The following is a 22,673-nucleotide window of genomic DNA, read 5'->3' as shown; positions in this document are numbered from 1 at the left end:
GAAGACATGGCCGAGAAAGTAAAGAAGCATTGACGAGACCGTGGTTGCCATATATGTGCTTCGACCAGTGAACGTATCCTTCAGCCGGCCCTAGCACAATGTGGACTGCGCCAACGCTTGTCAAGCACAATCATATGAAACGCTCATATCTAGGAGTGGACCATGTCACTTGAACATTTCTGATGTACAGCAGTCGAACATACACATCGCCACAGCACCAAGCGCCTCGCGAAACGCTCAATCAGGTACGTATACACTTGCAGGCCACCTCAACAGCTCCATACACCGACAACACCATCCCGTCTACCTTCAACCGTGTACCCATCCTTGATCCTCACCCGCTCCACTATCGAAGGCTTGGACTCGGTTTCCGCAGCAGTGGCACCAGCGCCACAGTCCCATTGCCTTCCATCAGCTTTATCGTACACTTTGACCACATCCTCGCCAGCCGCGGCGATAATCCGACGAGCATCGAATTGCATAGATGAAATCGGGTTGTCGTAGGCGAAAGCATCGTGGATGGTTCCTGTTCGTAGGTCCCATATCTGTGGTTGATATGATCAGCAGAGTCCGTATGCCACTCGACGCTCCTCTCACTTACTCGTATACTCCTATCCCGACTACCAGTAACAAGATACACGTCATCAAACTGCAGCGCAGTCACAGGCCCGGTATGGCCGACTAAGCTTCTATGTACCATACCACTCCTCAGATCCCACAATCTCACCATGCCGTCCGCGGTACCGCAAGCTAGAGCAGCATCAAAGACCTGCACGGCACCCACAAAATCTGCTTCGGCTTGTGCTTCGCCGGAACGTAAGCGACCAGCGCCTGACTTCCACCAGCCGGCGCCATTGTCTGCAGTTGTGTTGGTAGGAGTGGCTGCTGTGGGATTTATAGCCGATGCTTGAGCGGCTGCCCACAATACGTCTAGTGTCTGGACGCAACGACCCTTTTCCAGATCCCATTGTCGTAGTGTCTTGTCTGCGGAGCCAGAGACTAGTGTGTTGCCGCGGAAGTTGAGAGCTGTAATCTCAGCGACGTGAGCGGAAAGTGTGAACATATGGCAGTCTGCCATGGCATTGCCATGTGGTTCTGGAGGAGGCGGCTGGGCTGATAGATCTGCTACTGAAGCCGCAGGTGTGAACAGAGCACCATCGCTGCCATCGTCACCCTCCACGTCTTCAGCGCTTGCAGGCTTATCATTGATATTGTTTCCAGCTGCTGCTTGCTGAGGAGTATAGTCTGCCTGGCTGAGGTCCCAGAGTCGAATACTGGCGTCCATGCTACCCGTAGCGACAAGATTGTCTTCGACCTGCAGACATCGTACACTGCTCAAATGGCCTTCAAGCATACCCATGCATCTGCCAGCGTTGAGATCCCAGACCCGGACAGTATCGTCTAGCGCTGCTGTGACCAGGGTGCCGAAAGGTGCATCGAAGTCCATGGCTGTGATTGTATCGTTATGGGCTTGCACCTCTCGTATACGCGATCCAGGCTCCATATGCTCGTGAAGCACGGGCATCGAGATAGTGCGCTTCGGCATGCCTCTCCTCTTCTTCGACTTAGGCGATTCTTGTGTCTTTGGCAGCTTGCCATATATACTCTCTGACATGAAACCAGCATCCGGCTCCGCATCATCCTCATCCTCCTCCAACTTCCTCTCAACTTCATGCCTCGCTGCCTCGCCCTCTGCTGCTAAGGATGGACTTTGCGTAGCCAACACCGCTTCATCCTCTAACTGTTCTTGCATCTCAGCCAATCGCTCAGAAAGCTCACCAATCTCCTGCTCCATGTCATTCTCCTCCTGCTCGAGACCGGCGAGTCTTTCCAGCACCACTTTTCGCATAGTATTCATGTTTGCGATCTTAGCATCAATTTCTCGTATTTCGCCAGCACACATCGTCTTCCTTATACCCATCATCTCGAGTTGATGATCAAGCTTATCTCGCGCTTTCTTCATCTTTACCAGCTGAGGTGGACCTTTGTGGTCCTCTGGCCCTTCGAGCAGTTTGCTGCCATGTCTGCCGTAGGCTTTCCGTCTGCCGCCTCTGCTGTTATCGTCCGACTCCGGTAAACTCGCCTTGAAGCCTTCAAACAAGCTGAAAGGCGACTGACCGGCTGGAGCGGCCCTGATCAGCTCCTGGGGTATATAACTCAATGCTCGGTGCTCGACCTCCGTGGTGCTGAACTTGGCCCGTAATAGCTCCCGCGGTGACTGTTGCGTGAAGCTGAATACACTTCTCTGTATGAGCGGCCGCCGCAGTTGTCTTTGCACAGATGTCAGAGCACTTCGGTAAGAGTCCGGACCATTCTGTTCACCGTTCGGGAAGTTGGCAGAGATTAATTGGCTCGCCGTAGCTTGCACTGTCCGGCCAAACGCCTCGATCTGTCGAGTGTCGAAGATATTCTCGTCGTTCGATCCTTGTCTGCTGTGGCCGGGTTGTGTCGTACGACGGGGCGATGTGCTTCGACCACGATGGGACATGGTATCGGTGTCGTCCCTGTCAGACCAACAGTCGGGCACTATACCCTTGTGATCATGCACTCGTATCTTCGTTACAATGCAGCTAGTCAAGACCTCCAGGAACGTCACTTTTCCATAGCAGTGAAGCTCGATTCTCCAGTACTGAAACGATATGTCTGTTTACTGTCGCGTGCAGACCGCGGAGGTGGTTCGGAGAGAGGCAGCCGATCGAGTGACGTGCATTGGCTCCACTTACCTCCAGCCCTACCCATCAACAACCACGAATCTGCATGCAGTGATATTGATCGACGTCTGGACAACTTCAGACCCAGGTACACATCAGACCAGACCAGCATAGGATTTTCAACTTAAAAGCTCCACGGACAGGCCATACAACCAACTCCACGACTATGGACGCAGCAATCGACCTCTCCGACCCTGGCCGCGCTCTGTCACTACCACATATTCGCTACCAGTTGATACGACTAGAAGACACGGTCCTCTTCCACATGATAGAACGAGCTCAATTCCCTCTCAACAGCACAATCTACAAACCCGGCGCCATCCCAATAGCTGGCTCTTCTTCCGACTTATCTTTCATGGACTGGGTGCTCCGCAGCCAAGAAGAAGTGCAATCCAAGATCCGACGCTACCAATCGCCGGATGAGTATCCTTTCTTCCCGGACGCTATGTCAGAGCTTGTGCTGCCGCCATTGAAGTACCCGAAGGTATTATGGGAGAACGACGTTTGCGTCACCGATGAGCTGAAACGACGTTATGTTGATGATGTTCTACCTGGTGTCTGTGCCGATGTGGGGAGAGAAGAGCGGCCAGAAGCGCAAGAGAATTATGGCTCGGCTGCTACCGCGGATGTATCATGTCTACAATCACTTTCTCGTCGAATCCACTTTGGCAAATTCGTGGCGGAGAGCAAATTCGTCAAGGAAGAAGAACGTTTCGTGCGGCTGATCAAGGCAGAGGATCGAAAAGGCATTGACGAGGGTATCACTGATTTGAAGGTCGAGAAGAAAGTCCTGGAGAGGCTGAGGTTGAAGGCAGAGATGTATGGTGTGGACTCGAATATGGACGCTGAGGCGCCACGGAAGATTAATGTTGATGCTGTGGTGGCAATGTACAAGGATCATGTTATCCCCTTGACGAAGATCGTGGAGGTCGAGTACCTTATGCAGAGGCTGAAGGGAACCAAATGGGAATGAATTCGATTGACTTGAGATGGCGGTCGTGTATTGCCACGTTCATCACAGTCGAACGGCAGGACCTCGAAGCTGGCTTGGAGTGACATCGAGGACTCACAGTCGGCTTGTCGAGTCCACAGAGCTTGTGTCTCGTGACCACATTGGAAGGCTTTAGAAGTGGCGAATGTCACAACGAAATGAGAACGAAGACTGCCCTGCTCTTGCCAGACTCCCCGGACGAATATATTATGCCTGTACTGTTCCCATAAAGGATGCTACAATGATAGAAGGAACCAACATGATCGCCAGGCCAACTTCCGATTGCAGCTACACCATCCGCTGCGTCGTATGTGTAGGAGATCGTTTTGTCCAGCAATATCAACTTGCCGTCAAGACTTGCCCTTCAACATTTATTACCAGCACTCGCACCTACAGTAGGGTAGCGAAGCGTGTCCTACGAAGCAAAGCCAGTCATACGGTCAGAACAACATGTCCACAGCATTCACACCTTCCCACTCCAAAGCGTCCGTCGAAATGACTTCCAGCATCGTCCCAGCAAAATGGACGCCTCGCTGGTTAAGCGTCCTCAGGACCCCCGAACGCGCCGAATCGTTTGCGACCATAGAATAGGACGATCGCCACTTCGACAGCAGCGTGAAGCGCGCACCGGTACCGTCGCTGATATGTAGCTGCCTGATCATGGCGCAGTGGTGCTTCGGTAAGCAGACGATCCATTCGATGGCACGTGAGACTGGTACATCTACCTAGAAGACGATTGCACAGCCGTAATAGGCTTTTGCGCAAGATTCTCGGGAGCGTCGGTCGACTTGTAGCGTTGGTGGTGGCCTGTGTGCTGCTGTGATGATGCGTGCATCCTTCTCTGGCACGGCGAAGACGTGGTCGTAGAATATGTCGAAGAGCTCGCGAGGTAGGGCGTGGACTCCCCGGGCGAAGGTCATGTTTGCTGACTGTTGTGTTTGAGATGATGTGTGCATGTTGATGGCTGAGCTATGTGAGAGGGTGGGCTGCTTGTTCCGAAGTGCTTTGGAGGTTGTCTCGCGGCTTGTTGCTGGTGAATGGAAAGCATGTACTCATTCACAGACAATAGTCCCGTACGGCGACTCGTCACTGGAAGCACTCGTCGATGGTACCCTTGATCGATATAAGTCCATCTGCCAGAAAAAAACCGTAGCTATGATAGTTTGGATCGTCTGTGTGCTTAAGTGTAGTCAGCAATGCCTGAACCAGAGTATGCCGTCTGCTGCGTTTTGCCAGGATCATGCATGTTCAGTATGCATGCGTGTCCTGTTACCAACGGAGCGAGTCAGGACTGTTCTACGTTTGTAAGATATCTCGTACAGTAGTTCCTGCACAGTCGAGGAAGCCTTCAGAGTATCAATATACAATTTTATACACACAGCTGGTGAGATGAGATAAGATAAGATATCTGTCCCAGCATAACGATCCAGCGCCCGCTAGCATTATGCGCCTCTCCTATGCATCCGTCCGTTCCATCCATGTACCCGCTGCCTTCAAAAATAGCCTAGTAATGAAAGCCTCTCGTACGTTCTTCCCTCGACTCTCCTGAGGTCCTCGTGGGGGCAGCCTTTACTCCACAGTAGGATGTCCAGCATCGGAGCTTGAGCCAGAGACACTGATATTTGGGTCAACGGCGATCATCTCAGCCAGAATATCAAGAATGGGCTGGAAAACATGTTAGCAAGACATTCATCGCCCCTGAACATGTCGGACAAGATGCCATCGCTAACCTTAGGAACCGTCTTGTCATAAATGCTGATCAACTCCCTCGGTTGTGGATAAACCTTCAATGCCTTGTAGAAACACAAGGCCGCATCCACGGGGTCAGATCCATCGGTGCACATGCCCTCTCCTCTCGCAACCTCCTGCATGAAATATCCCTCCGTCTCCTCTGGATCTTTAGGGAACCCTTCCTCGTTCGCATCTTCGACTACGCGACGGATCTTGTCCTTCTGCCCTTGTTCGTTGGCCTTGGCTTCCTGTTCAATGGTTTTAGATACTCTCTTGTGTTGTTTGCGGAGGTGTTTGCGGAATTCGAGGTCGTTGCGTCGGCGGTAGTCGAAGTAGAGGGCGTAGGCTAGGCAGCCGGTTGTGAGGAGGCCGGCGGAGGCGAGGGCGAGGGTGGTGTAGGAGATTTGGTTGGAGGGGATTGTGGAGGCCATGGTGGGATGTGTCTCAGTAGGATTGATGGGTTGGTGGAGTATTGGCGACTGTGATGTGAATGTCCGTTTGATGCTGGAGGGTTGTGGTGAAGTGTCTAGTTAATGGGAGGGTTCTATGCGGAACATTTATTGGCGAGCTTCAACAACTTCGGAGGTGAATCTGATGTAGCGACGAAGCTTGGGCCGCGGTGACAGCATTGCACGTGGCTCCATTAGATTGATCAGTAGTACTATGCTATATCGATGTCCCTACTGACACCCCCTTCTTGCATGGACAAGTGGTGAGAAGAGAAAAGAAGAGAAGAGACGAGATATCACGGCCATGTCGGACGAAAAGGGCAGCAAGGGCATCTCCCTCCGCCGCAAGAAGACCACCGCCCGCCCAACCATCTCCGCTCCGCGCCAGATCGGTGTACCGCAGCAGCAGCAACGACGTGACGCGAGTGCTGATAGTCGTAACCCTTCGACATGGGACACGCAAAGCACGCATTCAGCCCAGACGGGTCTGTCAGTACCTACTCCAGGTCGACCAAGCATCAGTGGAGACAAGACGAGCGACCTGGTCAAGAGGAGATATAGTACGCGATTCGCTGGAGGACAGCCTCAGTACGGCGCGAATGGTGGGGACGGAGGACTCGTGCCATTTGTACCCAGTGTGCCGAACATCCCGTCGCAATATAAGCAGCAAGGACAGGGCAGACCAAGTCAAGACAGCAGATCCCCGTCCCGGGATGGCCGCAGTCCAGAACGTGGACGTGGGCCACTAAGAGTCGACGCAAGAGCTCTGAAGGATCCAAATCTCCAAGCCGAGAAGTATGTGCAGAGTATATTGGCGGAAGCCACAGAGTCAGACATTCACAACTACAAGAACGACCTCCAGAATGTCAAGCTTTCCACAAGCACCGATCTCAAACATAATGTCTACCAAAATCGCACACAGTTCATCAAGATATCCAAGGAAGCCGACAAGCTCAAGTCCGAGATGCGTTCCTTGCGCACACTAATGGGCGAGTTGACCGGAGCACTGGGTCATGCGACAAGTGCGGGTGGCATAGACGAGCTAGGAGCACCAGGCAGCAGACTGAGCATGCTCGGCTCCGTCGCCGATAGGAAGCGCGCCAATAGAAGCAGCGTAGCGAACCTCGAGGCGATGTGGAGCACACACTTGCAAACGCTCTGGAAGAGGGTGGAAGGCAGTCAGAAGTACCTTCCTGCTCTCCCAGGCAGACACATAATAATGGAGAGTCAGCGCTGGATCGAGCTGAACAGCGCAACGTGGAAACCTCGAAGACGCGTTGCACTAGTCGTGCTGAACGACCACCTGCTCGTTGCCAGCGAGAAGAAAAAGCAAATAGAAGCTCAAGCAGGCGGCAACAGAACCAGCGTCTACGGCTCCGCTCCCGCAACAGGACAGACTCAGACAATGCTCATAGCCGAACGCTGCTGGCCGCTTCAAGACGTAAGTCTAGCCGACATCTCCTCCCCATCAAATGCCGGCCACACCAACTCCCGCGAACACAAAACCCTCCAAAACGCCATCAACATCCGTGCCGGGACCGAAAGCTTCACCTACGCCACTACAGACGGCGCGGAGAAAGCTGGTATCCTTGTAGCATTCCGCAAGACACAAGAGGATCAGAGGAAATTGATGGCGGCGGAGCATGGACAGCGGGAGAAGAAATTGGATGAGATGACCTTGCTTACTGGGCGTGATTTGAGATTGCTCAAGAAAGCTGCCGCTGAGCAGGCGGAGGCGGAGAAGGTGAGTGGGATTTCGAGAAGTAATTCTGTGTTAATTGATGTGGAGGGGAGGCAGCAGAATATTCGGTGGGTGGAGAGTCAACTTGACGGCTTGGATATCGATATTGCGCTCCAGCGGTTTGAAGAAGCTGTTGGCAGGGTGGAGAAGCTTCGGCAGATGGCTAGGGGGATCAAGGGGAATGTGACTGCTCAAGAAATCATCCAGAGCAAGGTCGATTCGCGAGCGGGAAAGCTTGCAGGGCTCGTGGCGAGGCAATTGAGTCAAGGTAGTTCTGGTCTTGAAGGCGTGAGAGGTATGGCTGGTTGGCTTGGACGACTAGGGTATGAGGAGATGGCGCGGACGAAATACCTTGACTCTCGCACGGAAACCATGCGGGCGCGGACAAGGCAGTTGCCCTTCACAGGTGAGCTGCAGCCGTACTTGCATGCCCTCTCTTACACTACCTTTACCCTACTCCTCCACACCTTCCGAACTTTCTCCGCGGCCTTTCCGCCCTCGGCTGGGAGTGCGGTGGTGAAGTGGGCGAAGGAGAGGGTGGATGAGTTCAATGGTGCTCTTGCTCGACAGATGGAGACGGTGCAGAAGAATAGCCAGATATGGATTGAGTGTGTGGGTACTGTGAGAGAGCAGGCCGCTGTGCTTGGGGAGGTGGGAGTTGACTTTATGGCTTTCGTCGGCAAGGGGGTGTGGGAGGAGGGAAGTTTGAGTAGTGGAGCTCAGAGTGCGGGTGGTGGGACCGGGAGGAAGGGTGTTACGCTTCGTGATGATGGGCCTGTGGGCTTGGGCGTCTCGACGTAACAGCGATATTCCAGGATCAGGCAGATGGAACGAGGTCGCGACCTCTTCTTAGGGCATTGGCACATTCTTGGCATATCAACGATCATAGCATTGACGACAGCTCAGTGTGCGACAGGTCCATTCGACTGAAACCAATAAAGATCATTCGCTGCGTGCTTATCAAAGTAGTCGAAGTATTCGGGTCATGCTCTCGGGTCGGCGCATCCAATCCTAACTTTAAGATAATTAGATGCTTATCAGCTACGCACAGCTCGCACAAACCTTGATCTTGAGATTCGACATGCGGACACATTTTGAAATCGACCAGGCCGCTCCCCGAGCATGATGGGGAACACAACTACCGCCACAGTACCTCTACGACCCGTAGCCAGACCCTCCACGTCTGTGAGAATGACCTATCACTCGTTCAACATGGTCACGATCACCGCCGATATAGACCGCTTGGGGAGGGGGATGCAGACTCTACCGCAAGAATTGTGGACTCTTGTCTACGACCTCGTCTTCACTGCCGAACCACGACAATGGGCGATCTGGCCTGAAAGTCGCACCCCAGCTAGAACGCAGATCGACTCCCGGTCACGAAAACAATTCGCAGCACACTACTACGGTCACGGCGCGAAATTCGTATTCGACGGTCTAAGTGCCGCCCAGATGGCACGCTGGCTTCGCAGCCGTCACCCGCAACATCTGGCTCTGCTGAAACATATCACGTTTAGAATGGACACTACGCAAGTCAACCGCTTTCGATCGTGGCCGAACTGTCTTGGCTACTATCGAGACTATATTGGTCGAGATACTGCGACCATGTATCTGCTGGACGTACTTGAATATCTTGGTGTGAGGGAGGGAAAGAAAGTGCTGACTGTGGTCACACGGCCTTGACGTGTGTATGTATGGCTAGGAGCTGACCGCGAGAGCACACGAACAGGACTCTGCAGATATCGAGTGTCTTACAAGGACTGAAGGGGGCAAATGTGGTCACGATCCGGCAGCAAGATGGCGGCGACCAGATGCATTGCCCAGTGTTAGCCTGTGCCGGAAAGGCCAAAGTAAACGATGTCCTCCAATGTGTAAGCGAACTCACTTCTCGTCAATCTATCGCGTGGTCTGCACGTTGCGAGCGTTCCCATTCACGCGTACCTCTTCCTCTTCACCTTCACCTTCACCCTGTGCTTAGTAAGTCGCGCGTGCCAAACACCAATATGCAGTTCTGAACTGTTCGAGGTATTTACGTGACTGCCTTAGAACAAATAAAGCTTGCACGAATTCTTGCTTTTGCAAGCTCGACCCAACAAACATCGCAGACAGCCGCATTTCTCGCAACTCCAGGCACCATGACGCTCCGCCAATACGGCTTCACATCCTCCGCCAGCACGAGCCCAAGCTCTAACAAGAAGTCTTCACACGCCATAAAGTTCGCGCCACGCTCCTGCCCGGACATGACCTCCCCCCCAATCGACCTTGCCCGTCTGGCCACTCAAATGCAAGCCCTACCACAAGAACTTATCAACGCCGTTTACTACAACGTCTTTACCCCTGACCAACGCATCCGAATCGTCTGGCCCGAAAGTCGTCTCCCCGCTAGGCTGCAGGTGGATCGGCACTCGAGGGAAATGTTCGCAGCGCGGTATTACGGCGGCGGCGCCGTGCTCGACTTCCGGAATATGGACGAAGATCTCCTGATCAAGTGGCTTGGTAGTCGTTCGACTGCGCACTGGGCTCTGCTGCGGCATATCACATTCACTGCGGGACGAGGATCATATCACAGGACGCTTGACTTTCAAGGCGGGGGGACCGTGTTGTTAAGGATGAGGTTGCTGAGGAGATTGGCTGAGGTCGGCATCAAGGACGGCGAGAATGTGCTGCAGGTGGTCAAGTCTTAACGGGTGCGTTGCGCGAGGATGCCCCTGGCAGTATCTGGGTGCGCAATGACGGTAGCGTCCTCCAGCAAGATGTGGCGTTGGCCGACGACAGCGGTTTGATCCCTCACCTCTGGGTCGCCGAGAGAGTGGTATAGTAATGATGCTGAAAACTGTAAATCTTGTGTTCGCTTTGACACTTGGCTACTACACCTTGAGTCCATATCGCTACAAACAATCCATCAAACGTATGTCTATCTTACTATCATGCACCATTGACTCCACACCAAAACAGCCGTGACCGTGACAACAACACCAATCCAGTCATCGCCAGCTACTCTAGACATTCCCGTCTATTTCACATCAACCTCAACGCGGCCCTCGTTACCCGGTGCGCCCTTGCCAGCCAACTCAGGAAGCATATACGTGATATCATCCCAAGGATGCCTGTACAATGACGTCCTCAACCTCTTCTGATCCAGATGATGCGCAATCAGACCAATCGAACGTCCAAGCACGAACAGACCGTTCAGGACACCGTTAGCAAGGTACTGCTCCGCCTCCTCGGCAGAGAAAGCACCGCTGTTGCGGAGCAGGTCGACGAAGCAGACGGCGATACAGCCGTCGACGTTAAGGATCAGATTGTCTTTCTTCGATGTTGTGACGGTCTCGACGGCCAAGGCGTAGTCGAGGAGCTTGTGCGAGGGGAAGTTGTTCTGGACGTATTCGGTGACGAGGGTGACACGCATATCGGGGTTGTTGCGGGACTTGACGCGGTGGCCGATACCAGGGACTGGATGTTGTGTTAGCTGGTGTGTAGGCGAAAACAATCAGATGGCACTTACTGAGCTTATTCTCCTTCCTCATGGTGTCGACGAAGTCACGTGGGCTGAGACCCTTGTCATAAGCACGAGTGAACTCCTCAGCGGCGCCATCCAGGGCACCACCGAAGCGGGAACCGATGGTGAGGAGACCAGCAACGAGCGAGGAGATCAAGTCCTTGCCAGCACGAGTGGTGATGATGGTGTTCATCGCACCAGACACGGCGGGACCGTGATCAGCGGTAAGCATGAGCACCATCTCCAAGAACTTGCCAGCGTAGCTGGGGAGACGGCGACGGAACCAAAGCAGGGACATGACACCGCCGATACCGATCTCCTCTTTGAAGACATCAGTGATCGGAATACCGGCGTAAAGAAGCTCCTGGCCACGATCATCGGAGATGGTGGAGATGAAAGCAGCTGGTTTACGGATAAGGCCAAGCTCCTGAGCCCAATTGTAGTCCATGGGAATCTTGGGAACGGCTGGCTCAGCAGCAGGCCTAATGGAGCCTTTGTTGACCTCGGCATCGTAGACTTTCTTGAGAACTGCTGGCAGATCTTCGAACGTGTCTGGGACGTAAAAGCCAGCCTCCTTCATGCTGGAGTTCTTCATGTTGGCAGTCTCGAGCTGGGAGTTGGCGAATGAACCAGCGTGGCCGAACTGAACCTCAGTCTTGAGCAAACCGGCGACGGTACCAATGGCCCAGGCGACTACTGGCTTGGTGATTACGCCCTTCTTGACGGCCTCGATCACGCGGTACTCCTCAACACCACCCACCTCACCGAGCAGGACCAAAATCTTGCAATCAGGGTCTTGCTGATATCGGAGCATGTGGTCGATGAACGTGGTGCCAGGGTAACGATCGCCGCCAATGGCAATGCCCTCGTACACGCCGTCGGTCGTGTTGGCAATGATGTTGTTCAGCTCGTTGGACATACCACCAGACTTGGAGACATAGCCGACGGAGCCCTTGCGATAAAGCTTGGAAGCCACAATGTTGTCCATCATACCACCAGTGTTGCCGATCTTGAACGCACCGGGCTTGATGCCACCGACGGTGGCTGGGCCAATAATGGTGACACCCTTCTTCCTTGCGACGTGAGCGATCTCACGAGCACGCCTCTCTGGCACACCCTCGGCAATGATGGCGATGGACTTGATCTGTGGGTACTCCATGAGCTCCATCGTGGACTGGTAGACGGATCGGGAGGAGGCGAAGTTGACAACGCAGTCGACGTCGGGGTGCTTGGCCATGGCCTTCTCGCTGTTTTGGTAGACAGGGAGGAGAGTCTCGCTTGTGCCCCAGTACCTGTGGCATTGTTAGTTGCGGGTTTGGCTGTCTCAATGTAGGAGCTGCACATACATCTTCTGGACGAATTGACCACCGAATGTGTAGATGATGCCGGCCACGGAAGGTGTCTTGCGCTTGCAGATGAAGTCGAAGTCGAGCATACCCTGCACGGCTCTCGCTTGAAGACCGCTGCAGCACTGTCAGTCCCATCTCTCTAAAGTATTGCACTGCTCATCTCGGGCTATCCTTACTAGACAAAACATCTTGTCTTTGGGTGGAAGAGTGTGTGTTGTGGTTGTGGGCTCATTGGCCTGCTAGGCGCAGCGAACCGCTGGATGTTGTCGTCGGCTCTCAGTGAGCTGGTGGATGTGGATGTGCCATTTGATGGTGCGCCGTTGGCAGTGCCATTGGGGATGGCTGAAGGAGCCATTGTGTGTCGATGTTGCTCCTCAGGAATGTATGTGGAGTGGTCTCTGTAGTCGGACTCTGTTAGTAGTTGTTGTCGCTGTGTGATTTGCTTGCTTAATCTGCCGATGGTCCCAAGCAATAGCAAAGTCCGAGTCTTGTCAACTCCTCATACACCGTACCTTCCGCTTCGGTAGAACTTATGAGGGCAGCCAAGAGCTCGAAATATTTCCAGTTGCTTGTTGCGTACGGCGATCAGATGATGTGACTTACAATGGAACGTAGAGTAAATAGTATGTTACAGGAGAGGGAGGATGGATTGTGAGATGTCAAGAAACACTCCCACCTTACAACCGAGGAGGGCCAAACAATATTCGGCCCTTGGACGCTGACCCTTGGACAACACGGTGAAGCTGCAGGCGGCGTAGCGCTAGTCCCCATCAGTCCCCTCAGCACCTCAGCGCAACTCGTCTAACGTACGATGCATCCGATGTTTCTATCTTCGGGATACCACTCACGACGCGCGAGACATGTTGGAGCCGTCACGACCCGTGCTGAATGCTGATACTCCTCCCGTCCCCATCCCGGCCTTTGCGCATTCTACACTTGTATCCTATACCGCGGCCTGACTTCGTTGCTATTTCTCTCGAGGACCTCACGCGACAAAATAATGATTGCCCCGCATGTCAAGGCACGGACGGAATCCCTTTCATTCACGATCATTGCAGACGCCGTGGTTGGTATTGCATGGAGAAACGTGTTGATCACCCACACGAATGTTTTCCCCTGTACGCCGGACTTCCATTGTCTCGTCTTGCTGCTTCTCGTCCGGTCATCGCAGCGACAAAATTCCCATGGCGGCGTCATGATGTTACAGGGGTCTTCCTACAGGAATTTAGAGTTGATCGCCGCCATCCGCCTTCCGAGTCCCAACTGGCGCCCGCCAAACATCTTAGTTTTGTTGACTCGCAGAATTGCCGTAGCATTGAGAAGCACGCGAATGATCACCCCGTACCATTCTCACGAACATAGCTCAGCTTGCAACGGTCGTCTTGTTGTCTCCTCTACACATCCACTCCTTCCTCAGCCCCGTCACATTGATCCTTCGCCCATTTGAGATATCGCCAAACACTAGGTGAGTACATAAGCAAGCAGTTGGTAGTATAATTTTAGACTCCTGCCCCTCCACGCGCAGGCCAGGGACCAAGAAAGTCCGAAGCAGAAGGTGCACGAAACGACGATATCCACACGATCAATTTCCACAACCAGGCCGAACAAACGGCTCGGCGAGAAGAGGGGAGGGAAATATAGTACGATCATCCAAAAAGGAGGTGTGCTTGCCCAACCCATCATACAGGGAGCATTATTTCGGCGCAGAGCAGAGGAGAGAACGAGCAAGATCAGCCCCGGAGCTAGTCTGCTTTACACCGCTTACATTTTTGTTGTATCGTGCCATTGCGTTGCAGAGCCACTTCACTGCGATTGTTCCTTCTGCGCATCGAGCTTCTACTCCATCATACATCTGCTTACACAACTCCTCCCTCGCAGCTCTTGACCACAACAACCACCCACCATGTCCGCAAAGTCCATCTACGAGGCCGACGGCAAGGCCATCCTCAACTACCATCTCACCCGCGCACCCGTCATCAAGCCCACACCTCTACCCGCACAAGCAACACACAACCCACCCGCCAAGCTTGCCGCCATCCAATTCGAGGAGGGTGACAATGTCGAGGGTGTCCTCGACCGCGCAGAGGCCACATTCCCTTTCCTGCTCGTGCCGGGTTCGAAATTCGTTGCGAAGCCAGATCAGCTCATCAAGCGAAGAGGCAAGTCTGGCCTGCTCAAGCTGAATGCGACATGGCAAGACGCTCGCGAGTGGATTGCGGCGAGGGCGAACAAGGTCCAGAAGGTTGAGCATGTGGAGGGTGCCCTCAGGCATTTCCTTGTTGAGCCCTTTGTGCCCCATCCTCAGGAGACTGAGTACTACATCAACATCAACTCCGTCCGTGAGGTTAGTAGATCATGGCTTTCAGCGTGTGATGAATCGTTGAGCTGACAATTGACCACAGGGCGACTGGATCCTGTTCTACCACGAGGGTGGTGTCGAGGTTGGTGATGTTGACGCAAAGGCCGAGAAGCTCCTGATCCCAGTCGACCTGAGCCAATACCCAAGCAACGAGGAGATCGCCAAGGGCCTTCTTTCCAAGGTGCCAAAAGGTGTGCACAACGTCCTCATCGACTTCATCTCCCGCCTCTACGCTGTCTACGTCGACTCGCAGTTTACCTACCTTGAGATCAACCCTCTTGTTGTCATTCCCAACAAAGATGTCACCGGCGCAGAAGTCCACTTCCTTGATTTGGCGGCCAAGATCGACCAGACCGCTGAGTTCGAGTGCGGTAGCAAATGGGCCATTGCCCGCTCACCCGCCGCCCTCGGCATGCCAGCCATCGCTGAGAAGACCGGCAAGGTCTCCATCGACGTCGGCCCGCCAATGGAGTTCCCGGCTCCGTTTGGCCGCGAGATGAGCAAGGAGGAGGCATACATTGCTGAGATGGACGCTAAGACTGGTGCTTCGCTCAAGCTGACCATCCTGAACGGCAAGGGCCGCGTGTGGACATTGGTCGCTGGTGGTGGTGCTTCTGTCGTGTATGCTGATGCCATTGCCGCTGCTGGCTTTGCTAGCGAATTGGCCAACTATGGCGAGTACTCTGGTGCTCCCACCGAGACTCAGACTTTCCACTACGCCAGGACTGTGTTGGATTTGATGTTCAGGTCACCCAACACAGCCGATGGCAAGGTCCTGTTCATTGGTGGCGGTATTGCCAACTTCACCAATGTAAGTCAAGCCATCCTGTAGATTCGGATTATCGCATCGACGCTAACATTTTGATCAGGTTGCAAGCACATTCAAGGGTGTCATTCGCGCCCTCCGCGAAGTCGCCCCTCTCCTCATCGAGCACAAGGTCCAGATCTGGGTCCGTCGTGCCGGGCCCAACTACCAGGAGGGTCTCAAGAACATCAAGGCCGTCGGCAAGGAGTTGAATCTCAACATGCATGTTTTCGGCCCGGAGATGCACGTCTCTGGTATCGTGCCTTTGGCCTTGATCCCGGGGAAGATGAACAGCTCAATCAAGGAGTTTGAGGGTTAGAAGATGGGAGCGTATGAGGAAAGATGAGATGCAATGAAGATAGATGTATGCGGGTCAGGAGACGGCAATGTATGGTGTTATGGGGGGTATATAGAGGGGCGTACTTGCTGCTAGAGCATCGCCCATTTCAGACGAATGGACGTTCGAAGTTGGCGAGACGCTGCCAGGGCTGTCCGGCGCGTTGGGCGGAGTTGACTGTAGAAACATGGGCATTTTGAGGTAGACAGAAACGAAATGCGTGATACAAGTGCTAGAAAATTGCAAGATCTGGTTTCTTTACATTCAAAGTGTAGCTGATCCGCGGCTAATGAGTGTTCGTGGTCTGTGTGGTCCTTTCGACCGTGGTGTGGGTCCGGGATGTCTACCAAGATTCTAAGATATCGACCATGTTTGACAGTTGGCCGGACATTGCTGCTGGCACGGATTGATCTCGTAGGTTGTTACTTCGCATACTCGTGTAACCACAATCGTCGTTGTGGTGTAGCTTATGGGCGCATCACGTGCTGTCGCGTCAAGCTCAACGCGTCTCGAATCAGGCGCGCGTACCTTCTTGACTTCATATGGTCAACGACCATCCTTGAATTCCACAATCATGCGCGATGGCGCCCGTTGTGCTGGCGGACTCGGACGACGAAGCCGAAGAACTTCTGGATCCCGAGCAAATCGTCGATAATGAGCATCCTGGAGCAGTGGCACGAACTGGAAGCGCCACGGGCAACAACGCGAGCACAACCTCAAGCGAGGAACTACAGGAGAGGATTCGCCGTGCAGAAGCCGATCTGATCGCACCGACCGCAAGCGCGAGCAGAATGTCTAGACAGTCTTCGATGCCTCCGAGCTCTACTTCTAAGCGTAGACATACTGCGGTCTTCGTTGCAGAACCATCTATCAGCCCGGAGAAGCGAGTCAAGCGGACCAAGACTTCTCAAAAGACATACTCCAAACAGCGCTCCTCAGGACCTCGAGCTGACGGCGAAGGTGCCTTCTCAAAGTTCCGCACTGACGACGGGGATGAGCCAGTACGCAGTTCTCGCTCAGCTCGCTTCACTGAGCACTCCGGCGCTGCTGCTTCATCTAATGGACTTCCGGCTGGATCTCTTCATGCGGACTTCCTTGATCATCAGCCGCAGGTTCTGTTCAGGGAGACTGGAAGCACGGCTGTGGATAATGAGTCGTCGCAGCAGCGTATGATTGAGCAGGCGAGGAATGGTATGAAGGAAGTAAGCACTTCTGTCTCAAAGGTCATTGAGTCGGATGAGCCGAAGAGCTCATCGTTCCCTTGGTCGGCTTCTGTGCACACGCAGTCAACGAAGAAGGCGGCTGCAGAAGAGGATAGGGTTGCTGGACCGGGAGATGTCCACGATGATGGAGCTGACGACGACCCGCCCGCAAATGGTCCGTCCGCCACTAATGGGATTCCATATGATGAGCTCCAAACGGCCGAGGAGGGTGATATCAAGCAGGTAGCTCCGGTGGACGCACGAGAAGAACCAGAATCTGAGGTTGTCGAAGCCGAACAGCCGGAATCGTCAGCTCAGCTACCTCAGCGTGATCTGATCATTGCACCAAAGTCTAGTCCACGAGTCGAGATCACGTTACCAGCAGCACGTTTGGACATTGAGATTCAAGACGCTACTGAGCAGACGGAGCGAGCTGGCAAAGGCCGGAACCGTAAGACGAAGGCTGATGAGAGCGAGAAGCTGAGCTCTGAAAGCCAAGCTGTGGGCTTACCAAAGGAGATGTATGTGCCACGACCGAGTAAACGACGAGCTACTCACGTTGTCGAAGAAGTCATCGACTACTCAATGAAGCCAGAGAAGGCTGCCAAGGCAAGGCGTACGAAGACCACAACAGGATCTAAACCGACAGGTGGAGAAGAGGCAGCTCCAGACGACACTCGTCGACAAGACACCGATGCTGGACTGGCTGACAAGAAGGTCAAGCAGAACACTATCAGTCCGAACAAAGCTGCTACAAATATGAGTGCCATCCAAGTGGACACAAAGATGCAGAACACGCCTGTAGATGCAAAGACGAACATGTCAGCTTCCAGCACGCCACAAGCACAAGCTCGCAAGTCGCCGAAAGCAGAAGCTACCGAGGATAAGATTTTCGTCAAGCCAGCTATGCCAACGACGAGCAAGAAAGCAAAGCGCAGTCATACCACTATCTTTGAAGACCATGTCGACCTCACGGCGTCCCAGCGCAGACCAAGCCTCAGTCAACAGCAGACAGCTCGAAAGAGTGCGCTGGCGAGTATCGATGATTCGACCAGTACGTCAAAGGCCACACAAAGACGTCGCAGAGTGATTGATAACGATGATGACGAAGACGAGCAGCATCGTGACGAAGACGAGCTTGCTCTTGAACCGACTTCTGCCAAGGCCCATCCAAGCGAAGCCAGAAGTGTCGAGCTGGAGGAGCAGCCTACGAAGAAGCGCCGTGGCCGACCTCCAACAAAGAAGGCATCTGCGAAGTCTGCTGAGCTCATTGATGAAGAACCATCGGGCGAAGACGAGAATGTTGCTCCCCCTTCAGCAGAAGCTGAGCCCAGAAAGTGTGGGCGTAGTCGTCCGCCGAAGAAGTCGATCGAGTTGGTGAATCCGATATCAGAAGAGGACACCATCAAGCAAGCCGAGAAGCCTCCAAAGAGTGGCGCCGAGCCCTGGACGCCAGCGGAGGTATCCTCACAGATCCCTAATGGTGCCACCAGCGGTACACAAGAGCCAACCCCGTCTCCAGAAAAGAGACCAGTGCCCGGTAATATATCGACACCACCTCAAAAGTCGAGCCCGACGTCACACTCACCAATCAAGAGCTCTTCCATAGTACCACTGCGTGTGGGCCTGAGCAAGCGTCAGCGCATTCCTTCGCTCCTTCGCGTTATGAGACCTCCAACCCAGCGCTGATGAAAAAGTCAATTTGGCCGGGTCACGAATGAGTAGCGCACGAGCATAATGTTGGCACGAGACACTATTACGATGTAATGTTATACCGCAGATCTTGTAGCGTCTCAATGTAGACCTAGATGTAGCTGAATGCAAAAGAGTACCGAGTATGAAAAGCAAGCTCAAGCACATGTTGTGTATGCGAGCACCTCCCGTGTAAAACCCCATTCCCCACCACCACCATAAACGCCAAATCAACAAAAGATGCACATTCATCACCCTGTAATCCTTCAAGCAGCATTTCCAAGATTTAGTTTCGTCATCCCTGAAGTCAACTCCTCATGCTCTGTCAGTCCTTTCCTGACCCTCGCAACATTATCAACAATAACTGCATCTATGCCTTCTTGAGCCTGCAACCTCGCGTTGAACGGATCGTTGTTGTCGGTCCCGTAGCTTACGCACACCAGTCCCGAGTTCTTCACCACTTGTATGAGTCTCGGACACAGCACGAACGGCTGAGCAGCTGATACAATGCCTAGAAGATTCCAGCGAGAGGCAAATCTGATGGCTTCCTGCAGCGAGCTAGCTCGTATATCTCCGACTGGAGAGGCGCCGGCGTCTGTGAGGAAAAGGATAGGGAAGTTGGGCTGCTTGAAGGACAGAAGCAAACAAATATCTGGGTGGAAGGACGAGAAGATTAGATTCCTCTTATCGCTTAGATCGTATACCATTTTCAGCACCGTGTCGACGAAAGTGTTGAGCTCCACTGCATAGGTGTCCATGTCCTCGTCCACGCTCTCAAAGAGCATAGGATACTTCATCTCGATATTGAAGCTGATATTCTCGGGTAACTGCCGGAACATTTCTTCCAGCGTCGTGAAGCGCGATTGGATCGTGTCGCCTCGAAGATTACCCTTGAACCCTTTCTTCTTGTAGTCGCGGGTGTGCTTCATGCGGTCACGGAGATCAGTCTGGGACGAAGAGCCAGCATCGAGAGAAAAGGAGCGAGTCAAGCGGCCTTGGGGTAGGCCATCAGTGTCTGCAGGAGTGTTGCCCGCTTGTCCCTTGTTCTTTGGCCGTGGAGTACCATCACTAAGAGCAAGGAATTGTTCAAGTGTAAGTTGGTGTACGGGCACATCGGCACCGGTCTCGCTGACGAGAAAGTCGTGGTAGATGACTGGGACATGATCTTTCGTCATCTGCACGTCAAACTCGACGTAAGATGCACCCAGAGATGCAGCGGCAATAAAAGAGTCCATCGTGTTCTCGCCCAGCTGCAGTGATCGCTTCTTGTCGGCATTGCCTAGCATGTTTTTGCCCAAGCCGCGATGTCCAATGATTTGTGTAGCTGCTGCTTTCCAGTATGTTCGATCACCAGACACAGACATCTCTGGATGCGTGAAGGGCGTAATGATGAGGAAGTTGAAGTTGATCGAGCCGATGACATCTAAAGTGTCTCTCGACATAAGCGGTACGCTCAGGTCGCCTTGCAGGTTCATACGCTTCGTGCCAATAGTGGGTTTGATGCTGGATAGAAGTGCGACGGCCCGCCCAATGACTTTGTCTGTACTTCCAGCATAAGTTGGCACGAGATCGAACAGCAGCTTAACCTTCGTCGGGTCTCTTGTGGAGAATCTGATCGGCGAGGTGCTAATGTTTTCCTGCACTGGCAGGTCGATGATGGTAGACTCACCAACAGCACCTTGGGCTGAGACAACAAGCGATAGGGCCGTATCAAGCTGTGTAGCATGGGCATCGTTGATTGGGATATTCTCGAGTATCACGGACTCAAGATTCTTCCTCGCATCCATTGAGCCCAAGCTGACCAGCACCATGGCTTCATCAGTCAGGTAACGATGACCGAACGACTTGACGGGTTCGACGGCCTTGCCGTTCCCAATGGCCGCATCTTTCGAAGTACCGTTAGAGCGCCGGTCCTCGAAAGATCCGTTGAGCAGAGCGGTAGACGGCTGAGCCGCGATCTCGGGACTTGTATTCAGACTTGGTGCGGGTGTGAAAGCTCTGAGGTATTGCGCTATCTCCAGATGTCCACGCAACGCGGCATGCTCCTGCGGTGTCCAGCCAGAGTAGTCCTTGTTGGATACGACAGCTCCTTTGGCTACCACCAATCTTAGCACGGGCAGCTGGCCGTCCACAGCAGCAATAAAGAGTGGCGTCCAGCCGTATGTCTTCTCTGCGAGCTGAACGTTGATGCCGAATGGTCCAGAAGTGGATAGCAGTATCTGTGCGCATTCTTCATGGCCGAACCGCGCCGCTACGTGCAAGGCAGTCTCACCTTGCTCGTCTTGGTAGTTGACGTCCACACCTGCCTCAACCAACAGACGTACAATCTTCACGAAGTCAGACTTCGTGGCCAGAGCAAGCGATGTACCATTCTTCTCGACGTCCATGTGCGTTAGTCTTGTACCATGAGGATGATGGTCTTCATCCACGAACAGTAGTGCTTTTGTGGTTCGGTAGTGACCACCGATCACTGCTAGATGCAGTGGCGCATAGCCTTCTGAGTCTTGCCACCACGTAGAATCAATGCCGTCGGATAGGTCGAACATCTGCCAAGCCTGCATGTAATTCATCAAGTACTTGCTCACTTCCACGAGACCATACTGTGCAGCGTAGTGGAGGGGCAGACGACCATAGCCATCCTTGGCTATGATCGCAGACCTCTGTTCGTTGGTCAGGCGGTCGAGTATAGACACGAGCAGTTTCTCGGCATGATCGTCCTTCCCAAAGTCGCTGTCCGGATCGCGCTCCTCGATCTTGAGAGCACCAGGTGCGCGGACTGGTGGCTGCGCAGCATTGATATATATCATGGCTCGTGGATCATCTGTCGAGCCTTCCGCTTTGCTGGACATGGCTAGCGCTCGTGCTCGACCAATTGCGATGACTAGTCGGTGAAGGATATTGCGCTTGTTCATGTCATCGTCTTGCTCTAGATCTGGTACCCGTTGCAATATAGCGTCGATACACTTCTCGGAACGTGCTGATACGCAGCGCTGGAGCAGGTCGAGCAACAAAGACTTCCGCTGCATCTCACTAGCTGTGCTCGGTACACCAGAGCCAAGTAACCTGAGTATATGTTCCACATCGTCGGCGCTTGCTGCCTCGTCCAGCGCGTCCAACGTGGCGGTCGGCATCTTCAAGCTAGCCTTTGAAGCTATCCTCCTCATGGATCCAGAACTTCCAGACCTCTGCGAACTTGCGTCGTCCGGTGTCTTGACTGGCCCGAGACTACTTAGCCAGTCGTTGACAGCACGCATATCCTGCGTCAACATGTTGTTCGTCGCAAAAGGCTTCGGATCGACCTTGGTCACGAGATACTGTCTCTGTGCAGACGAGCTCGGAATCTTCTTGTCCAACTTCTTTGTGATCTTGACGAATCCTCGTCGATTCACCTCGCCGTACCATTGCAGCTTCCGGTACCATCCTCTCAGCTCCAGCAATGCGCCAATCAAGTCTTCCATCTCGTCCTTCTCCATGCCATCGTGGAGCTTGGAAGCCATGCCATAGCGCTCGTATAGCAGCCGCAGACGTCGTGAGAACTCTCCAAACTTCCTGTTGTAGAAGGTATCCACATTTTCCAGTTGGCGGTCAAGAGTGAACGAGAAGCCTGTGGTGTGTCAGTGTCATGTCTTCAGTCTATGCTCCCACCTAACCATGCCTGCTAGATCTGGATCATTGCCCTCTTCCACCGCCTGCTCAGCAGCCTTGATCAATTTCTTCAAGCGCTTATAATCAATATACGCTGATGCCCATTCCGGGACTTGATTCCTCGGTAAGTTCTGGCCGAACTTCATGGTGCAAACAGTGGTC

The 22,673-nt window shown here is 53.5% G+C and overlaps 9 protein-coding genes across 9 annotated transcripts; 5 read left to right on the top strand and 4 right to left on the bottom strand.

Moving 5' to 3' along the window:
- Nucleotides 1-269: 269 nt before the first annotated feature.
- On the bottom strand, nucleotides 270-2,488 carry MDV1 (Mitochondrial fission protein; the record flags this gene model as incomplete). The annotated part of the gene is made up of 2 exons (XM_064834242.1): nucleotides 270-545; nucleotides 602-2,488. The coding sequence occupies 2 exons, from the start codon at nucleotides 2,486-2,488 to the stop codon at nucleotides 270-272; spliced, it is 2,163 nt and encodes a 720-aa protein (XP_064698106.1).
- Nucleotides 2,489-2,877: 389 nt separating this feature from the next.
- ARO7 (chorismate mutase aro7) lies at nucleotides 2,878-3,684 on the top strand (the record flags this gene model as incomplete). The annotated part of the gene is made up of 1 exon (XM_064834241.1): nucleotides 2,878-3,684. One exon carries the CDS (start codon nucleotides 2,878-2,880, stop codon nucleotides 3,682-3,684), a length of 807 nt encoding a protein of 268 aa, XP_064698105.1.
- Nucleotides 3,685-5,271: 1,587 nt separating this feature from the next.
- Nucleotides 5,272-5,864, bottom strand: TOM20 (mitochondrial import receptor subunit tom20; the record flags this gene model as incomplete). Its single annotated transcript, XM_064834240.1, has 2 exons — nucleotides 5,272-5,367; nucleotides 5,433-5,864. The coding sequence occupies 2 exons, from the start codon at nucleotides 5,862-5,864 to the stop codon at nucleotides 5,272-5,274; spliced, it is 528 nt and encodes a 175-aa protein (XP_064698104.1).
- Nucleotides 5,865-6,186: 322 nt separating this feature from the next.
- Nucleotides 6,187-8,424, top strand: EXO84 (exocyst complex component exo84; the record flags this gene model as incomplete). The annotated part of the gene is made up of 1 exon (XM_064834239.1): nucleotides 6,187-8,424. One exon carries the CDS (start codon nucleotides 6,187-6,189, stop codon nucleotides 8,422-8,424), a length of 2,238 nt encoding a protein of 745 aa, XP_064698103.1.
- Nucleotides 8,425-8,835: 411 nt separating this feature from the next.
- Nucleotides 8,836-10,307, top strand: LTS14_001529 (uncharacterized protein; the record flags this gene model as incomplete). Its single annotated transcript, XM_064834238.1, has 2 exons — nucleotides 8,836-9,261; nucleotides 9,681-10,307. The coding sequence occupies 2 exons, from the start codon at nucleotides 8,836-8,838 to the stop codon at nucleotides 10,305-10,307; spliced, it is 1,053 nt and encodes a 350-aa protein (XP_064698102.1).
- Nucleotides 10,308-10,636: 329 nt separating this feature from the next.
- acl1 (ATP citrate lyase subunit 1) lies at nucleotides 10,637-12,826 on the bottom strand (the record flags this gene model as incomplete). Its single annotated transcript, XM_064834237.1, has 4 exons — nucleotides 10,637-11,076; nucleotides 11,129-12,414; nucleotides 12,469-12,585; nucleotides 12,648-12,826. The coding sequence occupies 4 exons, from the start codon at nucleotides 12,824-12,826 to the stop codon at nucleotides 10,637-10,639; spliced, it is 2,022 nt and encodes a 673-aa protein (XP_064698101.1).
- Nucleotides 12,827-14,374: 1,548 nt separating this feature from the next.
- On the top strand, nucleotides 14,375-15,954 carry acl2 (beta subunit of ATP citrate lyase; the record flags this gene model as incomplete). Its single annotated transcript, XM_064834236.1, has 3 exons — nucleotides 14,375-14,815; nucleotides 14,874-15,641; nucleotides 15,700-15,954. 3 exons carry the CDS (start codon nucleotides 14,375-14,377, stop codon nucleotides 15,952-15,954), a joined length of 1,464 nt encoding a protein of 487 aa, XP_064698100.1.
- Nucleotides 15,955-16,553: 599 nt separating this feature from the next.
- Nucleotides 16,554-18,863, top strand: LTS14_001526 (uncharacterized protein; the record flags this gene model as incomplete). The annotated part of the gene is made up of 1 exon (XM_064834235.1): nucleotides 16,554-18,863. One exon carries the CDS (start codon nucleotides 16,554-16,556, stop codon nucleotides 18,861-18,863), a length of 2,310 nt encoding a protein of 769 aa, XP_064698099.1.
- Nucleotides 18,864-19,132: 269 nt separating this feature from the next.
- On the bottom strand, nucleotides 19,133-22,657 carry GDE1 (Glycerophosphocholine phosphodiesterase; the record flags this gene model as incomplete). Its single annotated transcript, XM_064834234.1, has 2 exons — nucleotides 19,133-22,470; nucleotides 22,522-22,657. The coding sequence occupies 2 exons, from the start codon at nucleotides 22,655-22,657 to the stop codon at nucleotides 19,133-19,135; spliced, it is 3,474 nt and encodes a 1,157-aa protein (XP_064698098.1).
- Between the last annotated feature and the right edge of the window lie 16 nt (nucleotides 22,658-22,673).

Source organism: Recurvomyces mirabilis (genome assembly GCF_035927965.1).
Source record: "Recurvomyces mirabilis strain CCFEE 5264 chromosome Unknown scaffold_3, whole genome shotgun sequence".
Classification (NCBI taxonomy): Eukaryota; Fungi; Ascomycota; class Dothideomycetes; order Mycosphaerellales; family Teratosphaeriaceae; genus Recurvomyces; species Recurvomyces mirabilis.
Note: the sequence above shows the minus strand (reverse complement) of the source record. Positions and strands in the feature narration are given on the sequence as shown.